The sequence below is a fragment of the Anomaloglossus baeobatrachus genome, chromosome 5, assembly GCF_048569485.1.
Source record: "Anomaloglossus baeobatrachus isolate aAnoBae1 chromosome 5, aAnoBae1.hap1, whole genome shotgun sequence".
NCBI classification, from domain to species: Eukaryota; Metazoa; Chordata; class Amphibia; order Anura; family Aromobatidae; genus Anomaloglossus; species Anomaloglossus baeobatrachus.
The window spans coordinates 57505982-57518370 of NC_134357.1; the positions used below are offsets into that span (position 1 = coordinate 57505982).

The 12389-nt window shown below is 44.7% G+C and overlaps 1 protein-coding gene across 2 annotated transcripts in view; it reads right to left on the bottom strand.

Annotated features, from left to right (window-relative positions):
• STN1 (STN1 subunit of CST complex) overlaps positions 1 to 12389 on the bottom strand; it is an 82029-nt gene that overhangs the window by 36066 nt on the left and 33574 nt on the right. For both annotated transcript variants that reach the window (XM_075348530.1, XM_075348531.1), the window contains exons 3-4: positions 9954 to 10049; positions 5278 to 5349 (exon numbers count right to left, since the gene is read on the bottom strand). In XM_075348530.1, the coding sequence (XP_075204645.1) occupies positions 5278 to 5349; positions 9954 to 10049 (168 nt within the window). The remainder of the gene's footprint in view (positions 1 to 5277; positions 5350 to 9953; positions 10050 to 12389) is intronic.

The window sequence follows — 12389 nt, forward strand, 5'->3', positions numbered from 1 at the left end:
AAATTGAAATATAGATTTTTAAAAAAAGTAGTTGTGGATCTGAAAAGGACTCCACATAATCCTATGGATGGTGAACCTGGGGGCTCAGTATATCATCAGAAGGACGCCTTTCTTGGAAAATATAATATTACCGGTTATGTGCACTAGATTCCATGATAGGACGTCGATCGGTGGAATTGGTCTGATTGCCGTATGTGGAGTCAGGAAGGAATTTTTCCCCTAATATGGAGCTTTCTTCTTCTGGATCAACATGTTAGGGGTGCTTTACACGCTGCAACATCCCTAGCATCGGCTAGTGATGTCAAGCGCGATAGCACCCGCCCCCGTCGTACATGCGATATCTGGTGTTTGCTGCCGTAGCGAACATAATCGCTACGGCAGCGTCACACGCATATACCTGGTCGGCGACGTCGCTGTGACCGCCGCACAATCCCTCCTTCAAGGGGGAAGTGCGTTCGGCGTCACCGCAACGTCACTAAACGGCCAATAGAAGCGGGGGGGCGGAGATGAGCGGGACATAACATCCCGCCCACCTCCTTCCTTCCGCATTGCCGGTGGACGCAGGTAAGGAGATGTTTGTCGTTCCTGCGGTGTCACACATAGCGATGTGTGGTGCTGCAGGACGAACAAACAACATCGTATCTGCAGCAGAAGCAACATTATGGAAATGAACGACGTGACACAAATAAGCGATTTTTGTCACTTTTGCGCTCGTTCATCGTCGCACCTAGGAATTACACATTGCTATGTCGATACCGGCGCCGGATGTGCGTCACTAACAACGTGACCCCGACAATATATCGTTAGCGATGTCGCAACGAGTAAAGCCCACCTTAGGCTATAGGTTGAACTCGATGGACTACAACCTTAATAAACTATGAAATACTTTGCGTAAGGCTTTGGTGGCAGCACGTGTGAGTCAGGATTCTCAGAAAACTCACACAAGCAAAGATATTGGTGCAACTTGTCTTGACTCGAGTCAATTTGAGAGCCGCAATTTGGTGTAAAATAAAAACCCCAAAATCTCAATGATGGCTCACACAGGACTTGCATATAAATGCATGGAGGTGAAGTTACAAGTAATCTGGGGATTTTTTGCAACGATTCAGTTGCCAGTCATCAGATGAAATGTTGCAGAGCTACACTATGATCTTAAGGTTGCACAAGCAATGCTCCAGCCCAAAGATTAGTGATGGGGAGCACTAAAATGCTCAATTGCTCGTTCCTCGTTTCGAGACGGTCAGATGCTCGGATGAGCTTGACGGACGGAACGTGTATTATGGAAAGTCAATGATTGGCCTGTTCGGGTCTCCACACACATACAGCCAGCCATAAACAGAACATTTCCGGTGGGAAAGAGGGTGGGATTTTTTTTTTTGGGTGACACTACACGGATAATGTTGTTTCATAACCCAGTAGAGCAATTTAGAGACTGCGAATAGCTCTCCCTGGGGTGCCGGCACACATCATGCAGTGAAGCGAGCCTGTACGTTAGGGTCGTTGTTTCACGGATGAAATATCTGAGCACTCGTGATACTCGACTGATATCCACAAGTACTCGATCACCCTGATGCTCAATCGAATACCGAGCAGTGCCACGCACGTCCTCCAATCACTACCAAAGATCACAAGAATGGGGATCTTGAAAAGGGAATATAATTACCTAAATGGGGTGTTACATGCAGCGATATCGCTGGTGAAAGCACCCGCCCCCGTTGTTTGTGCGTCTCGGGCAAATCGCTGCCCATGGTGCACAAAATCGTTAGGAGCCGTCACACAGACTTACCTGCCTAGCGACGTCGCTGTTGCCAGCAAACCTCCTTTCTAACAGGCGGCTCGTGCGGCATCACAGCGGCGTCACTAAGCGGCTGCCCAATAAAAGCGGAGGGGTGGAGATGAGCGGGACGTAACATCCCACCCACCTCCTTCCTTCCTCATTGCCGGAGGCCGCAGGTAAGCTGTAGTTCGTCGTTCCCGGGGTGTCACAGCGATGTGTGCTGCCTCGGGGACGACGAACAACCTGCGTCCTGCAACAGCAACGATTTTTTAAAAATGAACGACGTGTCAACGTCGGACGATAAGGTGAGTATTTTCCATCGTTAACGAACGTTCCTTGCTGTGACACGCAACGACGTCGCTAATGATGCCGGATGTGCGTCACGGAATCCGTGACCCCGGCGATATATCGTTAGATCCGTCGTTGCGTGTAACAGGGCCTTTAGAAAATGAGATTGGTAGATCGCTGGATCTTGGCCTCCGACCAAGCACATAAGCTATAATTGTGTCTCCACAGCCAGTTTCTATCCACATATATATGTCTCCACGTTCTCCTGTGTACTCCAGCCTGTGTTTCCCAGTATTGGCCTCGGTTCTTGAATCAAATCAAAACAATAATGAACACAAAGTTTATCAAGGAACTTATTTGACTAAAGAAACATAAAGCGAAGAGCAAACATCCCGATGATTTGCTTAGTAGGATGGATATGGAAACTGGTTTATAAATGTGAAGGTTACAAAAGGGAAACAATAAGTAATGCCGACTGCACCTCTAAAGTTCCACCTTGTACATTTCTGGATCACGCTGCGTATTTGGTGCGGATTGGTTTTTTGCTGCCCTTTTTAATCCACATCATGTCAATATCTGTTGCAGCAATGCACCTTTCTGATGCAGATTACATTTCAATGGAAATCCTAAATCTGCAGATTGAACGAACGGTTTGTGCTTTTTTTTTTTTTATAATCGTTTCTGCAACTAAAAACCACGCACATAAAAGACTTCTTTTTTTTTTTTTTTTTAAATATTTTTGATGCGGAGTAAAATGTGTTAAGTCAAATTCACACAAAGTAATACAAGATGTGAACCTAACCTAACACACAGGAGTAGGCTGAAAGTTATGGCCGCATCCGACCTTCAGGAACTCCATGCATTTTGCTAGGAAATCACAATCACATTGCCAGGATGAAGGATAGAAGTGCATGTCTGCCCCGAGGATCATGAGGATAAAAAGATTGCAATTCATTGATTTTTTTTATTTTTTTTCTTAAATGCTACACCCCTAGGAGCAAGAACGGAGCGGCGGTACATGGCATCACAGACTTATTTATTGCAACCGTGTAAGTGATGTCTCACCTGAAGAAGACGTACATTTGGGCCCAGAGTTATTGTAAGTGATGTCTCACCTGAAGAAGAAGTACATTTGGGCCCAGAGTTCTTGTAAGTGATGTTTTACCTGATGAAGACGTACATTTGGGCCCAGAGTTATTGTAAGTGATGTCTCACCTGATGAAGACGTACATTTGGGCCCAGAGTTATTGTAAGTGATGTCTCACCTGAAGAAGACGTACATTTGGGCCCAGAGTTATTGTAAGTGATGTCTCACCTGAAGAAGAAGTACATTTGGGCCCAGAGTTCTTGTAAGTGATGTTTTACCTGATGAAGACGTACATTTGGGCCCAGAGTTATTGTAAGTGATGTCTCACCTGATGAAGACGTACATTTGGGCCCAGAGTTATTGTAAGTGATGTCTCACCTGATGAAGACGTACATTTGGGCCCAGAGTTATTGTAAGTGATGTCTCACCTGAAGAAGACGTACATTTGGGCCCAGAGTTATTATAAGTGATGTCTCACCTGAAGAAGACATACATTTGGGCCCCGAGTTATTGTAAGTGATGTCTCACCTGATGAAGACGTACATTTGGGCCCAGAGTTATTGTAAGTGATGTCTCACCTGAAGAAGACGTACATTTGGGCCCAGAGATATTATAAGTGATGTCTCACCTGAAGAAGACATACATTTGGGCCCCGAGTTATTGTAAGTGATGTTTTACCTGAAGAAGACGTACATTTGGGCCCAGAGTTATTGTAAGTGATGTCTCACCTGATGAAGACGTACATTTGGGCCCAGAGTTATTGTAAGTGATGTCTCACCTGAAGAAGACGTACATTTGGGCCCAGAGATATTATAAGTGATGTCTCACCTGATGAAGACGTACATTTGGGCCCAGAGTTATTGTAAGTGATGTCTCACCTGAAGAAGACGTACATTTGGGCCCAGAGTTATTATAAGTGATGTCTCACCTGAAGAAGACATACATTTGGGCCCCGAGTTATTGTAAGTGATGTCTCACCTGATGAAGACGTACATTTGGGCCCAGAGTTATTGTAAGTGATGTCTCACCTGAAGAAGACGTACATTTGGGCCCAGAGATATTATAAGTGATGTCTCACCTGAAGAAGACATACATTTGGGCCCCGAGTTATTGTAAGTGATGTTTTACCTGAAGAAGACGTACATTTGTGCCCAGAGTTATTGTAAGTGATGTATCACCTGAAGAAGACGTACATTTGGGCCCCGAGTTATTGTAAGTGATGTTTTACCTGAAGAAGACGTACATTTGGACCCAGAGTTATTGTAAGTGATGTCTCACCTGAAGAAGACGTACATTTGGGTCCCGAGTTATTGTAAGTGATGTCTCACCTGAAGAAGACGTACATTTGGGCCCAGAGTTATTATAAGTGATGTCACACCTGAAGAAGACATACATTTGGGCCCAGAGTTATTATAAGTGATGTCTCACCTGAAGAAGACATACATTTGGGCCCAGAGTTATAATAAGTGATGTCTCACCTGAAGAAGACGTACATTTGGGCCCAGAGATATTATAAGTGATGTCTCACCTGAAGAAGACATACATTTGGGCCCCGAGTTATTGTAAGTGATGTTTTACCTGAAGAAGACGTACATTTGTGCCCAGAGTTATTGTAAGTGATGTATCACCTGAAGAAGACGTACATTTGGGCCCCGAGTTATTGTAAGTGATGTTTTACCTGAAGAAGACGTACATTTGGACCCAGAGTTATTGTAAGTGATGTCTCACCTGAAGAAGATGTACATTTGGGCCCAGAGTTATTGTAAGTGATGTCTCACCTGAAGAAGACATACATTTGGGCCCAGAGTTACTGTAAGTGATGTCTCACCGGAAGAAGATGTACATTTGGGCCCCGAGTTATTGTAAGTGATGTTTTATCTGAAGAAGACGTACATTTGGGCCCAGAGTTATTGTAAGTGATGTCTCACCTGAAGAAGATGTACATTTGGGCCCAGAGTTATTGTAAGTGATGTCTCACCTGAAGATGTACATTTGGGCCCCGAGTTATTGTAAGTGATGTCTCACCTGAAGAAAACGTACATTTGGGCCCAGAGATATTGTAAGTGATGTCTCATCTGAAGAAGACGTACATTTGGACCCAGAGTTATTGTAAGTGATGCCTCACCTGAACAAGACGTACATTTGGGCCCGGAGGATTTCCAGCATGTACAGTTGATAACTCCGGTGCTGTCGTCCACTGAACACGACACAAAAAGACAAGAAAATACATTAAAAAAAATGGGAGTATGCAAGATATAGTCCATATATGTACTGTATGTATAGGGGATGGATATATTAGGAGTCCCTTAGACATTAACAGAATTTTTTCCAGATTACCTAAAAGGGGTTTTCCTATGAACAAAGTTGATTTTAAGATCTTGGAATAATAATCATTTCCACAATTGAATGTGATTAACAAAATGTTCCAGTTCTGAAATATTCTTATATATGTGTCCCTGCTATGCACTGTGTAATGGCCGTGTCTGACTGTACAGGGACATGGTCTGATCATACCACATCTCCTGGGCTGGGGACAGCACAAAAGAGAGTATAAAGTCATTACAGGATGGGATCACAGCTGATTCTTTTTGTGAGGTAAACCATTTCCCTACCTGTTTTTTTTTAAATGTTTTACTTCAGAGAAAGAATTACCTGCTGTAATATCTGTATACTTTTTTTACAGTACAGGATTGTAAATAAAGACCAGGGGGCATACACTGCGAAGGAAGAAAGGGGATTCCAGCAGCTAAACAGGAAAGGGTTCTTTACAGTTAGAGCAGTCAGACTGTGGAATGCCCTACCACAAAAGGTAGTAATGGCAGATACTATAACAATTTTTATAAAAGGGCTGGATGATTTCCTCACTACACACAATTTTGTTGGTTATATATGATTTTGTGACAAAATGTAAAAAAAGGAGGAGAAAGGTTGAACTAAATGGATCTAGGTCTTTTTTCAACCTATGTAACTAGGAATAATTCTTTCTTTGAGGTAAAGGCCGCTTTACACGCTACGACATCGCTAATGCGAACTCGTTGGGGTCACGGAATTGGTGACGCACATCCGGCCGCATTAGCGATGCCGTTGCGTGTGACACCTATGAGCAATTTTGCATTGTTGCAAAAACGTGCAAATCGCTCATCGGTGACATGGGGGTCCATTCTCGAATATCGTTGCTGCAGCAGTAACTAAGTTGTTCCTCGTTCCTGCGGCAGCACACATCGCTCCGTGTGACACCGCAGGAACGAGAAAGCTCTCCTTACCTGCCTCCCGGCCGCTATGCGGAAGGAAGGAGGTGGGCGGGATGTTACGTCCCGCTCATCTCCGCCTCTATTGGGCGACGGTTCAGTGACGTCGCTGTGACGCTGAACGAACTGCCTCCTTTCTAAGCCGGTCACAGCGACGTCGCCGGACAGGTAAGTATGTGTGACGGGTCTGGGCGATGTTGTGCGGCACGGGCAGCGATTTGCCCGTGTCGCACAATAGATGGGGGCGGGTACCCACACTAGCGATATTGGTACCGATATCGCAGCGTGTAAAGCGGCCTTAAAACATTTTTTAAAAACGGGCAGGGAAATGTTTTACCTCATAAAAAGAATCAACTATGATCCCGTGCTGTAATAACGTCTGTATCCTCTTTTTTGCGTCCTGCCCGGCCCAGGAGATGTGGTATGATCAGTCCATGTCCCTGTACGGTCAGACACGGCCATTACACAGTACACAGCAGAGACACACACACACACATAATTATATACGGTATATATATATATATATATATATATATATATATATATATATCAGCACAGGAATATTTTGAATATTTTTTAAACACATTCAATTGTGGAAATTATTATTATTCCAAGATCTAATGGTTAAAATGAGCTTTTTTATGGCAACCCCTTTAAGACCACCAATAATAATAAAAATAATAAGCATCCCTTCTTTTTAGGACTACGTAGGGAAATCGGCAGTCCGTCTTATCAATCTGCTTGGACGGTGCAGTTCTTTAGAACAATAAGGAGAGAGCAGGAAGCTGATCCATTAGTTGGCGGCAGACGGTGGAGGAGGAAGGGGCTGGGTGGGGCACTTTGGCTGTCGGCCCACGAGCAGGAGGGCAGTACATGACATGTGAAATCAGAAAGGGTGTATTGTTTGGGTAATTAAGCGAATGTGCCAGCGCGGTGTTCCCATGTGGAGCATATAATACAGCAGCGGGAGGATCCCAGTCACTACACCGTGCTTACACTTCCAGGCTTTTCTCTGCTCCTCCTGCCTCAGTGTCACCTCCTATAGAGTGGTTGCGTTTGTGACATTATATTGGGGTGTTTAGACTTTTCCTCACAATGCTCCTTCAATTTTGTTTCATAGCAAAGCATAAGATTGATAAGCATAGAGTGAAATCCACTGTGAGGAGCGCAGCAGCAGATGAAATAGTGTGGATTTGATCTACAAGTGACGATTCGGATCTTCTCTTTCTGAAGCGCTCATTCACAATGCGGATACTGTAAGGCTATGTTCACACGTTGCTTTTTGTGTGCTTCTTTTCTGCAGACAAAGGCTACTTTCACACATCCGGTTTGAGCTCTGCGGCTCAATCCGGCTGTGAAAACTATGCAACGGATGCGGCGAAAACACCTCATCCTTTGCATAAATTTTTACATGCGGCCCGTCCGTTTTTTTCCGGTTGCGGCATGCTACTGAGCATGCGCAGTGGAAAAAACCGTATGTGGCGACCGGATGCGTTTTTTTCCGCATCGCGCCGCATCCGGCCTCCATAGGTATGCATTGAAAAATGTGCCGCAGCGGCCGGATGCGGCGCAATGCGGTGTTTTTTGCCGGAGCAAAAAAACGTTGCAGGGAACGTTCGATCCGGCCGCGGCATCGGCTAAATCTGCCGCATGCGGCAAAAACCGGACCGAACGCAAGCCCCTGCGGCACAATACGGCACTAATGTAAGTCTATGCAAAAAAAAAACGCAAACGGCGTTACAAAAGCCGGTTGCGGTTTTTCTGCAGAACGCCGTATTGTGCCGCAGAGTAAAAATCCGGATGTGTGAAAGTAGCCAAAAAAAACCATGTTTTGGCAGGAAGTTATGCATTTTTTATTGCGTTTGTGCATTTTTTCCTGCCTTTTTTTTTTAGTCATGGCGATCGCGGGGGTTCAAGCGCTGTAACCCCGTGATCGCCGCTAGGTCTACAGCTGATCTTACAGCTGGGACCCGGCTCTCATTGCCTGGAGCAATACCCATGCCGCTCCCGGCAGTTTAACCCTCTGAATGCTGTGATCGATGCAATCGCAGCATTCAGGATGCAGGTAGAGGAATCACTTAACTCTCCCTGGTGATCGGGTCCCTGTAATGCGATCACAGGGACCCGATTGCTGTCATACTAACCCACAGTCGTCATCATGATGACTCTGGGTTACTGAGCTAGAGAGAGCCTCACACACCATGCTGTATGCATGATGTGTGAAGCAAAGTGATGCAATATAATCCACTGTAGTGATAAAGCATTACAGGGGATTATAGATACGTAGGAAATAATTGACACGCTGCTTCTATTTTCATCCACAAAATCAGTAAGAAAAAAAAAGATGCAACGTGTGCACAGTAAGTCAGGATTCTCATAGACTTTGCTGGGATGCTTTTTCCCTGCAGTATTGATTAAAATCTGCAAGGAAAAGCGCATGAAAAAAACTAAAAAAAAATGCCACCACGTGTGCATAGAGCTGAACAGAGAATAATTTAGGTTATGAATGATGGCCAACATATTACTGGATCTGTGCAATAAGCTTAGCCGTTCATTGCAGAGAGAAGTGCCGTAGTGAGGGATTAAAATAAAATCGATCGATCTGGGACTACATGGGTAATACGGGCAGACATCTTTGGATTTAAGAATAAAAGTTAAAATGGAATCTGTCAGCTGGATATTGTTATATAATCCAAGAGCAGCATGATATAGGTGCAAAGCAGCAGATTACAGGGATGTGTCACTTATGGGGCTGTGTATTGTTATTCAATAAAAACAGCATTTTATCAGCAGGAGATTATCACTGCAGGACTAAGTGTCTCATGCCATGTAGTAAACGGTTTTGTGTAACCTCACCAATGATTGTCAGCTTTCTGCCTATGCACAGTGTACACAAAAATTTGCCATTCAGTGGCATGGGTGGGTGAGCTCAGAATTCAGAGATCTGCAACAGATAAAACTGTGACTGTATCAAAATGACAGCATGTAAAGAAGCAATTGACAAATCGCTGGAATCAGATTCTCAGCCCCTACATCATGCTGTTCTCAAATTACATAGCAAAAACTAGGTGACAGATTCCCTTTAAAGGGAATCTGTCATCAGATTTTTGCTCCCCCATCTGAGTGCAGCATAATGTAGAGACAGAGACCCTGATTTCAGTGATGTGTCCCTTACTGAGCTGTTTGCTGTCATTTTGATAAAAAACAATATTTTCTCTGCTGCAGCTCTAGCAGTTATACAGAATATGCTGGACTACCTGCAGCATGCCAAGTAGTCCTCTAGTGATAATCTAATGCTAATTACAGTGATTTTATCAAAACTACACTAAGCAGCCCAGTAAGTGACACATCGCTGGAATCAGGGTCTCTGTGCCTACATCATGCTGCTCTGATTAGGTGGCAAAATCCTGGTGGCAGATTCCCTTTAATAACATTTTTCACATGAGAGAAGGATTTACGTTCTGTACAGTGATACAATGCTACTACCAAGCAAACAGTGATCATTATGTGATATGTATATATCTTTTCAATACATAGTAAACACCAATAATACCTCCATAGCTGTAGAAAGCATCTTTTTCTCTCACCGATACTACAGTCCCTAGTATATCGACTTGTTTGATGGGATGACCGTTATAGAAAAAGATTCCTGTAATAGTATAAATAAACATTAGAATAAACATAAAGTGTTTTTTTTTAAAATACACACACAGTGGGTGAAATACGTATTGCACATGTCATGTAATTAGAAAGCAATCCTGCCGCTTATTGAAAAATAATATCAGATGGTGGGTCAACTGATGACCTATAAAAAGGTGGTTCATTACCAAGGTGCTACACAAGAAACATCTCATGATGGGTAAAACCAGTGAGCTGTCTCAAGGCCTTCACAACCTTATTGTTGTAAAACATACTGGTGGCATTGGTTACAGGAATTTCTAAACTACTGAAGATTCCAGTGAGCACTGCTGGGGCCATAATCCAGGAGTGGAAAGAACATAATTTCACCATAAACCGGTCACTAATGGGTGCTCTTCGCAAGATTCAAGATAGAGGAGTGAAAAGGATAATCAAAAGAGTTGTCTAAGGGGTACTTCTCACAGCGAGATCTCTAGCGAGATCGCTGCCGAGTCACGTTTTTTGTGACGCACCAGTGACCTCATTAGCGATCTCACTGTGTGTGACACTGAGCAGCGATCTGGCCCCTGCTGTGAGATCTCTGCTCGTTACACACAGTGCGGGTTCATTTTTTGGACGTTGCTCTCCCACTGTGAAGCACACATCGCTGTGTGTGACAGCGAGAGAGCAACAATCTGAATGTGCAGGGAGCCGGCGTCTGGCAGCCTGGGGTAAGCTGTAACCAAGGTAAATATCGGGTAACCAAGGGAAGCCCTTTCTTGGTTACCCGATATTTACCTTGGTTACTAGCCAGTGCCAGCTCCCTGCTTCCTGCACACGTAGCCGGAAGTACACATCGGGTAAATAAGCACAGCGGTTTGCTTAGTAACCCGATGTGTAGTCTGGCTAGAGTGCAGGGAGCCAGTGCTAAGCGGTGTGCGCTGGTAACAAAGGTAAATATCGGGTAACCAAGCGCGGTTACCCGATATTTACCTTAGTTACCAAGTGCAGCGTCGCTGCTGGCTGGGGGCTGCTCACTGGTCGCTGGTGAGATCTGCCTGTTTGACAGCTCACCAGTGACCATGTAGTGACGCACCAGCGATCCTGACCAGGTCATATTGCTGGTGGGATCGCTGGAGCGTCGCTAAAGTGTGACGGTACCCTAAGAGCCAAGGACATTAACAATGTCTTTTGTTCCTATAGCAACCACTCACAGCTGCTATTAAAACCAGTAGTTCCAGGCTCCATTTACTTTAATGGAGGCATGTTTTTTGGAGAGTAACTGTAAAGTGCAGGGTTAAATTTTCCTGTCAAAACATAGTCTACAACTTTCCCTGGGTCACATGAGGTGTCCGTGCAAAATTTCGTGTTTGTAAATGCGACGGTGCAGATTCCTTTGGCGGACATATACACATACACACATTGAGCTATATATATATATATATATATATATATATATATATATATATATATATATGTATATATATATATATATATATATATATATATATATATATATATATAATTGGTTTGTGTCGCTACTTCTGGAGATCCCCCAAAAATATTTTTTAATCGAGATGTGTGGGGACTCGTTTGAGGGTTTTCCTGTCCTCTACTCACACAGGGTGTGGAGGACGCGTGATGTGCTATAGTAAAGCTGGTGTCACACATAACGACGACGACAACGACGTCGTTGCTACGTCACCATTTTCTGTGACGTTGCAGCGACGTCCCGTCGCTGTCGCTGTGTGTGACATTCAGCAACGACCTGGCCCCTGCTGTGAGGTCGCCGGTCGTTGCTGAATGTCCAGCTTCATTTTTTGGTCGTCACTCTCCCGCTGTGACACACACATCGCTGTGTGTGACAGCGAGAGAGCGACGAAATGAAGCGATCAGGAGCCGGCACTGGCAGCTGCGGTAAGCTGTAACCAGCGTAAACATCGGGTAACCAAGGGAAGACCTTTCCCTGGTTACCCGATGTTTACGCTGGTTACCAGCCTCCGCTCTTGCTGCCAGTGCCGGCTCCTGCACTGTGACATGTGGCTGCAGTATGCATCGGGTAATTAACCCGATGTATACTGTAGCAAGGAGAGCAAGGAGCCAGCGCTAAGCAGTGCGCGCGGCTCCCTGCACTGTGACATGTAGCTGCAGCACACATCGGGTTAATTAACCCGATGTGTGCTGCAGGAGAGCAAGGAGCCAGCGCTAAGCGCGGCTCCCTGCTCTCTGAACATGTAGCACAGCGACCTTATGATCGCTGCTTCTGCTGTGTTTGACAGCTAAGCAGCGATCATAACAGCGACTTACAAGGTCGCTGTTACGTCACCGAAAATGGTGACGTAACAGCGACGTCGTTGTCGCTGTCGTTTAG